Source organism: Eurypyga helias, unplaced genomic scaffold (genome assembly GCF_000690775.1).
Source record: "Eurypyga helias isolate BGI_N326 unplaced genomic scaffold, ASM69077v1 scaffold29719, whole genome shotgun sequence".
Taxonomy (NCBI): Eukaryota; Metazoa; Chordata; class Aves; order Eurypygiformes; family Eurypygidae; genus Eurypyga; species Eurypyga helias.
In genome coordinates this window covers 87,243-101,046 of record NW_010271965.1, presented here as the reverse complement: position 1 = coordinate 101,046, position 13,804 = coordinate 87,243, and the positions used below count along the sequence as shown (strand labels likewise).

Genomic DNA, 13,804 nt, shown 5'->3' with positions numbered 1-13,804 from the left:
GCTAATAGTGAAAAGTATGTGTTTATATTTGGAGTAACAACAATACAGAAATTAAAGAGAATTAAGGCAGACATCAAAAGTCTCCATCGCCTTTCTGTTATTAACTCCTCCGTTTCACATTACCGTGCAGCAGTTCTGAGCATAAGCAGTCCAAGTTTTAAAATATTCTTCCGTTTGAAGACCCGACATTTAAAACGGACGGATTTCTGAGCCTTTCTGTTCGAACTAACCCATCTAGCTGACAGGTAAAGTGCCGCACAGAGGAGAATTGTGCTCCGTTTATAAATATTGTTTGCTTAAGCAACCCCCAAGAAGGCCAAACCATTTGAACATCCACATTGCTGCTAGTCCCAGCGATGTGCCACTCTTGTTCTCCAGGCACGCAGTGTGACTAAATTACAAAGTTGTAATTTTCAACAAGTTTCTCAAAGGTTGCTTGGCTTTAAAACGTCCTTTGTGATTTAAGAACGTTGAAAGGAAAAAATGACTTAAACTTTTCTTGTGAAATTGGGATATTATTCTCAGCTTCCAAAATAAATGGAAAGTTATGTTTTGTTACTGCACAGGGAGTGCGCTTTTAAAACAGCGTTATTTTTTTGAATGTTTTCAGATGCAGTTTGCATTATTCTGAATGACCTTGCTGAGTATAGACAGAGCAGTTGCATCGATGATTAGCTGAGGCAGATGTCCATTCTGCTTGTGGTTTGGGAATGTAGAGCAGAGAACCCTTAAACAGTCAAGGCAATAAAGCACTCTGATAAAATCAGATCACCCACCCTTTGTTACGGTATCCTACATCTCAACAGTCTTAATGGGAAGATTTTCTTTTTACGTGTCTGTTACCTTACTGTTTAATTAATTTCTCTAAGGTATGCACCACTTAATTTCGATTATACATATATAAATTATGATTTCTGCTTTGGTTATCTGTGAGCTAAAACCTATTCATGCACAGTTCTATTATTTACATGAAATCTGAAGCGGTCAAATTATTTTACAATGCAGATTGTTTATTTTACCAGTAGTGAATCTTTTTTTTTTTTTTTTTGGAAACCTCTGTAAAACTAGTTGTGAATCCACATCAAGGCTCCTAAAATCAAACCCAAATCTTCCCAACATTGTAAATTATGGACGAGTGTACTCTGGGAAGATAATACTTTTGCCATTGCTTTGAACAGTAAAGCATCAGCGTATTTGCCAATTTAGAATCTTAGGATGGCTATCAAAACCAAATAAATTCTACTTTAGTTGATTATTTTCTGCCTTGTTTTTTAATTATAAAATTCCCTTTCTGAAAGGCAGAAAAAGATAAACAGAACGGCGCATGCAGCAGGGACAGTACTATCTGTACCACACAGAGGAGAATACCTTAAGCTTTGCTCCATATCCAAGATTTTGACATCAAAGATCTACAGGAATGGAGATGACATGTCATTCCCCCCTTCTACTTTCAGATATCAAGGCAACGGAAGGGTTAACTCCAGAAAAATTAATTGCACACAGTCCCAGAACAATAGTAGCTGGGAGAGGGGAGAAGGGGTGAGTTGGATAGTGGCGGGAGCCTGCCGGATGCAGGGAGGAAGACCCGCACGGATGGCAGCACGGCCAGCGTGCACCCCGGGTGGGGATTTCCAGGGCCAGTACACCAGATATCACCAAGGTTAATTTTACGACAGAGCAAGCACGTTACAACTGCCACCTCCGTGTCCTACCCTGCCCCCAGAAAAGCTGCTCTGCAAGAACAACTCCCAGACTAGTTTCTTGTGAAGGAGAACTTTAAGACTGCTTACTTGCCAGATGTCTCTGCTTTGGCATAAAATAAGGACTGTATTAGAAGTAATATCCAGTTTTCAGCTGTCATGAATGGTAATGTGGCCCCTTTTCCAAACATGAAACAATCCGAAGCCAAAGCTGTTTCCATGAAATGAAGATCTGTGATACAGACAGATCTTTTGGTTTTGCCAATTTCAGATTTCTGTGTGCTAGATGAAGTCATGTCAGAGAATTTAAGAATCTTACAGAATTTTAGTTTAATTCATTTAATCTTTTCTTCCCAACAGCTCAACATTCTCTACTTTGGAGGCTCTTTCTTTCCCTTTTGTCGATAAAGATGAGAAAAAAGTGGATATTGGAGGATTTTCATTTTATCTTTTTTGGTGTGCTCTGTCTCCTTTTCATAGATGGAGGTAAACTAGAACAAGTAAAACGTAAGTACACTTCAAACAAAGCTGTCACATTCGCCCAAATTTGACACTTTCCTTCTATTGGACAGATGTGGTTCAGGAAAGGTCTCCAGACAAGAATGTCCTAACCCGTGGAACCGCGTTCAAAACCTAACGTTCTTCCTCCTCCTAACCCTACACGTAGCAGATTCAGGTCACACCCACTTTGGGGCACATTTTCTTAAAGCTGTGCAGGTTTCATTGCATCACAAAGAACATAACGCACGCATCGGTTGGAGAATCTGGTTTATTTCAAATATCGTGAATCGAGAGAGCGCTTAATTCCCTTTTAGTGACCTCTGTAAACATCTGACAGATTATCTGGAGTTTGGCCCATATGTAAGACTGTGCTGAAGTTTTCAGCTAGTGTAAAGCTCGTCCAAGACTGTTCTGTTGCATTCCAAAAACAACCTCATATGAACTGGATTAGATACATCCTTTGGGAAAATTAAGAGTCTAAGCCCTGTCAAAAACTTGATGAAAAGAATTGAAATAATACAAACAAAACAAAGGGAATGTTTCTACAAAGCCTGTCATCGGTGGGAGATGTTAACACGTTTCAGAAAGCGTGGCAAGGAGGAATAACTACCCAAATAAGCCTAGGAGTTACCAACTGCTACAGCCTTGTTCCTAGCTCTCTGGAATGCTCTCCCCACCTGCACTGGCTGGGTTTTGGCCTCCTTCTTACAAAAGACATTGTTTGCCCTTGAGAAGTAGTTAAAATTTTCAGCCTCAGTATTGGAAGCTTCTGCCTCTAAGGAAGTAGATGAAAAAAAAAAAACCCACAACAAAAAAGAGCAAAAAACAGAATGAGTTCCAAAAAGGCACCTTCTGTGCTGAAGTCACTCACAAGAACACAATGTGCAGGTAGCCCTGTTCAAGAAAAGCAGTGTGTGAGGAATTACCAAACTCCCCTTCAGCCGTCTGCTTTTTCAGATCTGCATTTCGTTGTCGTGCTTTTGTGTGAAGTGAAAGCAGATCTCTTCAATTATTAGTTGCTACTAACATTCCCTGCCTCTTGCTACCTTCTTTTAGCCCAGTGAAGAATGTCCCTTGCTTGGATTATCACTTGGAAGACAGGTATTTTGTCTGATACCCTGAAGTATCATCTATACTGAGGGCAATGAATTAAGCTGAATGTGGGCATCATTAAGGTAACAGGAAGGAATTCTCTCATGGAAACACATGAGGAACACCCTTCTATTGGAGAGATTTGAGTTTTCAACTTCTTTTTTATCAGGTTGTTAAAATGGGGAGATCCTGAACATGCAGTGTAAAAACAGTGCATTTATCTGCCTTCTGCAGTCCCCTTGTTCAAAATCTGTCTGCTGTACAACCTGGGATTTTCCTGGGTCGAGCCAATTGCTTTGGTTTTGCAGTGAAAAGGTTTTGTTTCCTATAAACCTGTCTGAGCAATCAAGCACTTTAATTTTGTTACCTAAACAGGATCTTAGCCTGTGTTTTCGCAGGTGAAAGGATAAACTCACCCTGTATGAAAGCCATTTGGTCAGCTATTTCAGGAGCTGCAATTTTGGAAAGATGCCATTTATTTTGGTTTGGGAGGTTAGAGACAACAGCACACAAAATTAAAGGCATTTCCAGGGAAATAAAAAATAGTAATTCCCTACAAAATGTTATGTACCATCTACAAACATAGTTTGCAGAAAACAGGGCACACCTAAACCCACTTTGGAAGTACGGAATGGGAACATTCATTCATAGCTCTTCCAATTCTTTACTGTTTTACAGATTCAGATACGTACTGTGTGTTTCAAGATAAGAAGTATCGTGTAGGAGAAAGATGGCATCCTTACCTAGAACCCTATGGCCTTGTTTACTGCGTTAATTGTCTGTGCTCAGAGGTAGGACTGCTGAGTTATTGATCCTACCACTTCTACTTGCTTAATTGACTAGAATCCTTTTTTATGTTGTATTGACAGTTTGACAAAGCCCAAACCTGTTTTCACTAGTGGGTCCTGTTCATGCTGCAGGAAATAGAGGCAAGTGATCCTAGCGAAGGGAAAACATGAACTGAGAAGGTCAATAATGGCAAAAAATACTTGCATGGAGAAAACAGCTCCTTAACTAGCCAGAAGCTCTGTCAGTGCTGAGCATTACATCTTGAATAATTGGACCCCACTACCTAAATAAAATCCTTGTAGTTCCATCAATATGGAGGATTATGCTGAACCTGAATTTGGTAGTGTTTGATCTATATACAGTGCCCACATCTCCAGGGGCATTTCCACAGTCAAAGCATCTGCTGCCCTGACGTGCTGAAGGAACAGGCTTGGATATTGCTGTTTGTAAAAATCCGTGAAAGAAGATGATGAAAAATGAGAACAGGGTATGGGGAGCAGAGAGAATTGTGCAGGATGTGAAAGGACAGGTCCCTGGCTACCATCAGCTGGTGCCTGATACGAAGACAGAGCAGTCATAGATCCCCTAAGTATGTCATATGCGGCTGGGGGCGGGGGGCAGGAAAATTAGGGCAGAATATGTCCCTTGGAGTACTTTAAAATGACTAAACAGTAAGGGATCTTAATCACTAACACATGAGGCACTCCAGATGCTGAGTTTTGTCTGCTGTATTAAATGCAGAATAAAGTTTCCTTGGCTATTTTCCCCCTGCAAGTGTAAAATATTGGGCCCCTGTGCAGCATTTGCTCTGAGGGATCTGCTACTGCAATTTAGTGCAGAGATGCACAAACAGTAGTCCTGCAGGCTTGGCTGCACCTCACATCTGTGCAGCAGAATGCATCCGTAAGAGAAAAAGCAATGTAGAAGGAAGGAGAAGTCCCTGATTATAGCAAAAAGGAGTTTCCACTCACTTTTGCTGTCTATAAGTAAAGTTGAAAGCTCCCTCAGAGTCCGTGTGTGGTAAAACACTCAGTAAATTGCTGGAAAGCTCTCTTGGGTGGGGACGAAATTTGCTGGAAACCCTAGAGATCTGGATACAAGTCATTGCTCAATGGTTTTTAGGAAGATTAGTTAGAGTGTCTGGAGGGACGGGAAAGTGCATGGAATGCTCCCCTAGAGAAGAGCACTGCTGTCATCCAGGCATACCCAAGCCCTACGGGCTCCAACAAACGAGTATGTTTTATGTTTTCCTTCACACATGGGCATGGAAGACCAGAGTGACAGTTACGGGCAACAAGGTTAGCAAAGAAAGATAATTAGCCTGTGCTAATTGTCAGTACACGTAGCTCAGAAGTGGTTCTGGACTCTACCTTCTTGCTTGCTCTGGTTTACCTTTGTTGTACTGTGAGGGTGCAAAAGGTACTTGGGGTTATTTCAGCTGTGAGGATGCTGAGGGATCTCTGGGATGTGACTCTTGTTGCCTGGAAGGAAGACGCCAAATTAATGACTGCAGCGTCCAGCCGTTCATTTGAGCTTTGACCTGGCCAAAAGAAATGTGCTCAGGACACTGACCTACAGTGAATGCTCCAGCTCATCAGGAAACCCTCAATAATTGTAACTGAAACAAAATTAAGGCTAGATAAAGCATTAGAAAACGTGTTGTGATATCGGACAAGCACAGATCTCAAACCCAATATAAAATATGAAACTGAAGTGTGCCACAGACAGGAAGTAAGAGAGCCCTAAGCGTAACCTACCCGTGATTCCCTGGCAGTATATCAGTTAGGCAAAAGATACATGCAGCATCTGAAGCAGCAACCTAGTCCCTCACACTGCAGAGAAAGCAGAAAAATCCCCAGGGGTCTTCATCACCAGTGGGACCAGAATTTCTTTGCTGGCCTCAGCCATCATGATCCATATGACCTCTTCACAAAACAAGTCTGAGATCTGTGCTGCATCTCTAAGCAGCAGTCTGTCTGTCCATCCCCCAACACGCACACTTCTGGTGTTTAAGAAAAGGGTGAGACAAATTAAGTAACTGAACAGAGACCAAATTATTCAGCCTGGTATTAAAAAAAAAGTCTTCCTGTTTTTGTGTGTATGTAGTATTGTATTTTTACAGGTTATAATTTACATACTTAAACCAGAATAAAACTAAACATAATTCAGTGTTCTCACCCTGTTTCCCCTTTCTTTTCCAACCCCTCCTGCCCCCCAGTACACAGTGGAGACTGTTGACTGTTACTGTCAGGTAAAATGGAGCACTCACAATTTGTCAGATTCCTATTTTACTCTCTGAAAAATAAGCAGCTTTTTGCTTGTGTTCATAGCAAGACCTGCAGACTTCAGGGGCTAAAAGGAATGCCCTCCACACTGAGCACTGGTAACGCAGCTGGGGAAGAGAGGTGCGGTTACTCTCTGGGTATCTGATGCAGAAATGCTAACCATGGCCCTGAGCTGAAGTCCTGCTGTAGTCAGTGGGGCTTGGGCTCTCAAATATCACTGTGAATCTGAGCATAAGATCAGTCTTCCCAGGCACAAGTTCATTTAAAATCGCTCTGTCTTGCTGCAAACAGTGCAGTACTGCAGGCAGCACTGAGGAGGGAAGCTCCTTGTCACAGCTGATGGTGCACTGAAAGTAAACCTTCACCTCGAGAGATTTTGCAGGACTAATAAAGGGGAGTGAGGTCTTGGAGCAGGACAGGTAACCACCACCCCAGAGCCAGGCCAGCAGACAGTGCCAGCTTTCTTCTACACTAGTGCTCCACAGGCGCCCAGATGATGGTCTGCTGGGCAAGGGGCTGTGCAGACCAGTGATAGCCCCTATCCCACAAAGAGTCTAGAGGCTAACGTTTGCTCCTTCTCTAAAAAATCAGTATATTTAATTTCAATCATCATTGGAAACAGATGGTGATACCATTTTTAGTGTCTCTTTCCAAAGCAGATGCACAAATGTTGTCTGTGGGTAGTAATGATCTAACAGTACGATTCCAGCCTGTGGTCTGCAGATACTAAGAAGTCAATGGATTATTTTGAAAGGGATGGCTAGAAAGGCCTGTACATATGCCATCTAAGGAAGTCTGCACCTCCACTGGAAACATTTCAGTGCTCCAGAAGGCATATGAAAATGAAGTGAGTTTATTCCTGACACCACCTTAAAACTACAGTCACAGCATGGCATCAGCCTTCGTGCTGAAAGATCTTTCTTGCTATAAACATGAGCAACTCAGAGCTAAATTAGGAGGATGAATTATAGATGGGAAATGGGAATTTGAAATGGATAGTCTTTTCTGGTTACAGACACTGGAGAATGTAAATTCCCTGTGTTTTAATTATAAATCAAACTTAGATGTGGTCAAATAGAATATTATGTTAATTACATGAATAATGAACACTATTCCCAAGACTTGCTTCTATTTCCTAGAAAAATGGCTACTTACCAACTGGTGTTTTTTGTCTACTGGGGAACCCATAAAATGAAAACAAAAGACTCTCCACAGTTTTCAGGAACAATTACAGACGCTATTGTCTCTTGCGGTCTTGAACTAACCCTCAGGAGGGATATCTCAGAGACCTACCATTCATTATCTGTGTCTTAGTTTGGAAATGCGATTCCTAAGCATAATCTGCTCAAAAGAAAAACAGTGAAGATTGCTGAAATCCATTTTTAGGCACTTCCTCTGATTTTAAGGTTTGTGTGAGTTTCTGCTGCATTCTGACCTCCAGCATAAATTCAGAGGTGGAGAAAGTAGTCTGGGCTTACCCTGGTGTGAGTGAAATTACAATGTTGTAAAAAGGCATTTAAAAAATGAGTATCTAGATGTGGAATAGAGAACACAGAAATTGGTAAGACAGCCCATTTCATTAAAGTATTTTATTATGTTCCACCTGCAGAATGGAAATGTGCTGTGCAGCAGAATAAGATGCCCAAGTCTACACTGTCCTTCCCCTGTGCACGTACCACAGCTGTGCTGCCCACGATGCCCAGGTAATTCCTATTAATGACATACAGTCCTTTCTGAAATCGCTATTTAATATGCTGAGTAACAGCCAAATTGAATGTCTCTGCTGGTAAACTTCTGTGAATAAACACCCCTCTGTATCTATCTAGGTAATGAGAGGCTTGTCCTACAGTATTTCCTATGGTGGTTTCTTTTTAGGAAATCAGAAGTATAGATTTGGGAAGGCATTGGTTAAGCTACCAAGTTCAGTGACCCACAATCCATGCAGAAGGTAGATCAGGTTCATTGATGGGGTCCATGGACCATCCGCTTCCCACTCCCTCCCTTATCTCTAAATTCCACCACAGTAATACCCCATCCCACAAGCTGCCAAGGTCTCTGCTTTCGGTGCTTTTCGTAAGAGCAGTCTGAAGTGCACGGGGTTTTGCAATGGTTCTCTGTTACCAAGCAATTCAAAATCGCTCTGGCAGACGTGCGTGTGTATAGTATCACCGTACAACCAGCCTGGTAACCTTTGCCTTTTACATCTCAAACCCAGGCATAGCTTCATAATTAGTAGAGACTGTTGTAAATCATAGAAGCAGTGCTGTAGAAGTTTATGACTATATAAATCCAATTGGATACTGTATAGTAAATTCCTCCAGACTGTACATTTATTATATGCTCATTATTAAGAGCCACTGTATGAGAGAGACTAAGCAGGATCTTTCACGAGGCTGTTACAACATTCCCGACATGGCCTAATGGCTGGAAGATTTGACTGGAGCTTTCCCCTGAATGTCTGTCGTAGTGGCACCCCTCATTTCCACTTATAAAAGAGTATTCATGCAGCATCATAGAAAGGGGTTTTATTTGACTTGGGCCAGAGAGTTTCATTGTCTGAGGAAAACAGCTGTTCCCTGACCAAAACCTGTGAGCAGGAGGCTGTACGCAATGGTGGAGAGACATGAGTGCACAAGCAGTTCGCTGTTCAGCTGGGATTGGAGGGCAGTCATTGCCCTTACTGAAAAATAAATGGCACCCACCCACCAATTCTTGTAGGATTCATCTTTCCTGACAATTATATACATCAGTCAGATGTGGGTATCAATATCTGTTCTAGGTATCTAGCATCCTTTTTTAATCAGTAATGGGGAAGGAGCATTTCAAGCACATAACTCATCTGATGCCATGATGCCACTTTTCTTGGGTCCTGGGATGAGATTCATCCCGTTCAGCTTTAGAACTAACACTTTGGCATCTAGTTGATGGTAGAGTTTTATCTGTGGTGGTCGAAAGAAAGTTTGTAAGGTAGTATGCTTTATTTGACCAACTGGTACTGTTAGATTAAGCAGTAAGATGCTGGGAACATGTTTTCAGAACAGAAGGACTGGTGTGCCAGTGTGCCCCAAATCTGGTCCGTTTTTCCAGCTAATCTAAGCTTCAGTTGGTGAGGGAATCATCTAGATACCCTTCATAGCTGTTGGAAACATGCTGTCCCAGAGGGTGATTCACCCTGTTACCCAGAATGTGAAGAATTTTTCCCTGGAGACTCTCTCCACTGATTACTGAGGGAGCACAGGCAAACAGCTTACACTAGATGCTTACTCTTTTAACAGCTTCAATTAAATCACAGAAATCCCCCTCTCAGTATGTAATTGGCATTTGGGGTCAGGAACTTTTGTTTTTTAATATCTCTGTGCAGTATTTAGTATGGAAACATAAATGCTTCTAGATTGTCTTGGTTTTGAGTGCTCTTTGGCAGTGAACCATTTGGCTTTTTTTCTGTTCTTGAGGCTGTAAATGTCGTGACACCTACCAAGATTTTAAAGCATTCTACAATGACCTAGTAAGGAAGAGTAAGGGGCCCTGTAAACTCTCAAATCCTTCTTGTCAAATTAAGTTCTTGCTATTCTGAGTCTTCAGCTAGAATTTCGTACTGTGTGTTTGAACTGATAAACCAGAAAATGAGCCTTTCCTGATTGTGATCCATTATCTTCTCTTAACTTCTCCTAGAATCTATCTATAGTCTATCTGCTACATGTGATGGGCCATTAAATTGCTAGCTGGCCAGCATCTCATAAAAAATAGAGCACTAAGGTCTATTTTTTTCCCTAATTGAATCTGCAGTTCAGATAGATCTGCACCAATGTTAATCAAAAGAGGACCAGGAATCTCCTGGGATTTCAGAGGTTATTTGCATTCTGCTCTCTGCAGTGATTATGCCTATCATATTTGGTGCTCTGTCTTCAGTGGTAACGTTCATGCCTGATCTGAACAGGAATCCCAAGCATTCTTGCACATCTTACGCCAGCTTTCTCTTCCTATGTGTCTGGCATACAATGCCTTTTGTGCAGCATCCCATGACATGCAGGAAATTCACTTCTCTGGTCTCCTTGGTTATTTTTAATGGAAGGTGCTAGAGCTGTGGCCATTAGCCATCCGTTTGAATTACTCTCATAAATGCTAATTATATTCTGACACATATGATTCCCCACAGTTTCTCAGGCTACATTTCAGAAATGAGTGGTGCTAGTCACAGTGCCTTTGGGCTCTTCCTCCTGCCTTTCTGCAGGCCTTGTAGAGTAGCTGCCCAAATAACTGCCTCCTTATTTAATGAAGCAGAGGTAATGCCAGGAGGCAGCAACTTTCACTGGAAACTGAACTTCATAACTACCTAAGTGGAGGAGCTGTTGAAGGGATTCCATTGAGAAAAGTTGGCAGTGCTCTCCCCTTGGAATTAATGTCTCCTGCATCCATAGTGACACTGGACTTGCTGACACAAAGAGATGCAGTGTTTGTATCCTGTCTCCCTGGCACCAGCCACCATGAATCTTGAGTAGTTGTCAGACATGTTATGAAGCATCTTCTACTTTCCACCACTGGTTCAATCCTACCAGCTTCTACCACAGAGTCACTGCTAATTTTTTTTTTTCCCATCCCCTTAAACCTATTCTTCGTAGCACTGGCAAAATCCAGACCTTTTGTCTTACATAGAACTAGATATTCCCCCTTTTTGCAGATTCAAAAAGTATTTTACTATCTATTTAGATTCTTATCATGACACATGTGTAACCAAAAATACCAGGTTCCCATTCGTTGGGACTCTATTCCCTCATTAGTGAGACCCAGAAGGACATCATATTTGTCTAAGCCTGAACTCCTTCCTTCCACCGCAGGATGCTCCAGGCATCATCAGAGGAGAGGTGATGTATAGAGTCGGGGGCGAATTCGCCATCATTCTTAGAGCTGGATCAGCTCTTGAGCTAGAGGGGACTTTAGACCTCCTGCCATGAAAATAAACTTCATGTACAACTTCCTCAAGCATTTAGCCGTAGCTGTCTATTATGACACTGCTATGGACTGTGCCTTTACAAATGGAACACTTAGTGTAGGTTGTATCATTTCTACATGGAACAATTGTGATTCAAAGCATTTGGAGTCTAGTTAAAGATGTAAAAATCTTTCATACACTCGGGAATATGTCAGTCTAAGATGGGGGAAGCTTACATCAGAAGGAAAAATGCACTATTGCAGGATTTAGAAAGGGTTTCTATATTCCACTTGCTGGTTTGATTTCTCAGCAGATAAGGCTGCACACTGATGTATGAATCAGCCCATCTGGCTCGAGTATTTTTTAAACTTGCTGCCCTGACTAAACACACTGGCTTCCAGGAACCTTCATGATTAGTAACACATTTAAGTTTAAGCTCCTTTGGTACTACGATTTTTCTGCACCAAATTCAAACCACTTTTCTGATGTACTTTTTGTTGTTCTTCAGATACTGAAATAACAACAAAATTCCAGAGGGTACCTATATATATAGCTGGACTAAATACAAAGATGGACCAGATCAGGTATCACACAACAGTATTCTGAGAACATCATCTGAAAATAAATGAGGCTGTGTCTGTACAGTAGACTGCAGCATGACTTAGTAATACCTGGATCTTTGAACTAGCTGGTTTAGATCCTGGAAGCAAGCCTGGTTAGGACAGTGCAGAACTCTCTGCACTGCCAAACTCACCTAAGAAGCAGGAAAAAGGCACCTCCAATGAGCTCAGTTCTACCTTCCCTCATTTCCTTCCAGTAACTGAGCATGTCCAGGTAACACTGCACTCCGTAGTTTGGATATTCTTAAAGACCCCGCCTTGCAAGGTGCTGAGTATGTACAACATGTTGTATATGTAAACACAGAAGTATGTGTATAATACAGTGCCTCTTGCACTGAATTACAACCAAAATCTTCAACCCGGGCAGTTGGAATACTCTGGTGGAATGATTTTCCGCTGCAGAATGCACATACAATATACCATTTGGTGAAGAGGCTTTGGGTTCTATCCAGCTCACACACCAGCGTTCCCAGACTCCCAGATCTAGGCTTTTCACCCTCCTGTTCAGAAAAACCCAATCTATTTCACAAATATTTGTGGGATGGAGGAAGACACATTGTGCCCAACTCTTCCATTCTCTATACAATTTTTGTTGCTACCACCTACCCTTCTCATATCACTAAGTGCGAAACTCATGACCCAGATCTCACTGAAGTTACAAGGAGTTTTAATTGCCTTAAATAGGTGGGTGTGAGGCCCGAGTAGGAAACAGAAAAAACATACAAATACATTAAGAGATCTTCATGTGGTCTCTTATTGAGCAGGTATTGTTTCCCATGCTCTTAGTAAAAGAACAGTTGTTCCTTCCCATATAATAAGTATCCCTGTTGACTGATGCGACATTTCTAAAATTAGTGTCACAAACACTTCATATCCTGAATTCCAGACTGAAATCAGACTATTACAGCAATACTCAAGATCAAGATTTCATATGAGTAACCTAACAAGGGGCATATCATCCTTCTAAAGGCTGTGCCTGAACCAGTACGCGTGCTTCGAACACCTAGGTATCTCATGAGAATTTGGAGATGGATCCAGACTTCACATATGACTTGTGAAACTTAAGAACTCTCCACCATCCTCTGGATCAGATCTCTGCCCTACCATGAAAGATCTTCAAGGTCCTCAACCCTGACGAGTTGTGGTCCTCAACCCTGACGAGTTGTGGACACAGAAACCCTTTTCCTGTTTGTATGTTAATCTGCCCTCTACTGCCAAAGTCCCCAGGCAGCAGAATTTCTTCATGAACTGTGCTGCCAGAACACCCACTTTCCATCCTACCTCATAAAAAGATTTGAGACCACTGGTCTTGCATCAATATAAACCACCTCCGAGCTTGTGATCTCCATTCTCTTACATAATGGTGAAAGGCTTAAGGAAGAAGGGCACAAGAAGATTCTCATGAGAAGAATGATACACAGATAGTATTTCTTTGTGACATGATTCTTACTGAAATCTGAATTTTTTTACAGTAGCAAATATTATAGTTACTGAAAGTTGGTACCTGCTGTATTTTGAGACAATAATAAAAAAAGGCATTTTACAAAGGTGGCACCTAAAGGCCTGGATGTAGTCTGTGAGATGAAAACAGGGCAATCAAAGCTTTCATTTTATGGAAGACTTGATAACTTATGGAGAAATCTTACAAAATCTATCACTTGTGGAGAACAACAACAGCCTGTGAAGTGATTCTGATATTGAATTCTTAGTCCCCTATGCACAGCTGATGGGAGCACTGTGCTTGGCACATGAAGGGCACTCTGGCTAGCAGGGACTAAGGGATGCTGGAGGACAATCTCTCTGTGTGTCACTGACTGATAATGGTTAAATGTTGGCCAAAATGTTCAGATGAAAAAAAAAATCTAAGGAAGCATGAGCATACGTCAA

General features: G+C 41.7%; 1 protein-coding gene across 1 annotated transcript in view; it reads left to right on the top strand.

Moving 5' to 3' along the window:
- The first annotated feature begins 2,110 nt into the window (after positions 1-2,110).
- Positions 2,111-13,804, top strand: part of CHRDL1 (chordin-like 1) — a 37,144-nt gene continuing 25,450 nt past the window's right edge. The window contains exons 1-3 of the mRNA XM_010158977.1: positions 2,111-2,207; positions 3,972-4,084; positions 7,977-8,070. Of these exons, the coding sequence (XP_010157279.1) occupies positions 2,111-2,207; positions 3,972-4,084; positions 7,977-8,070 (304 nt within the window). The remainder of the gene's footprint in view (positions 2,208-3,971; positions 4,085-7,976; positions 8,071-13,804) is intronic.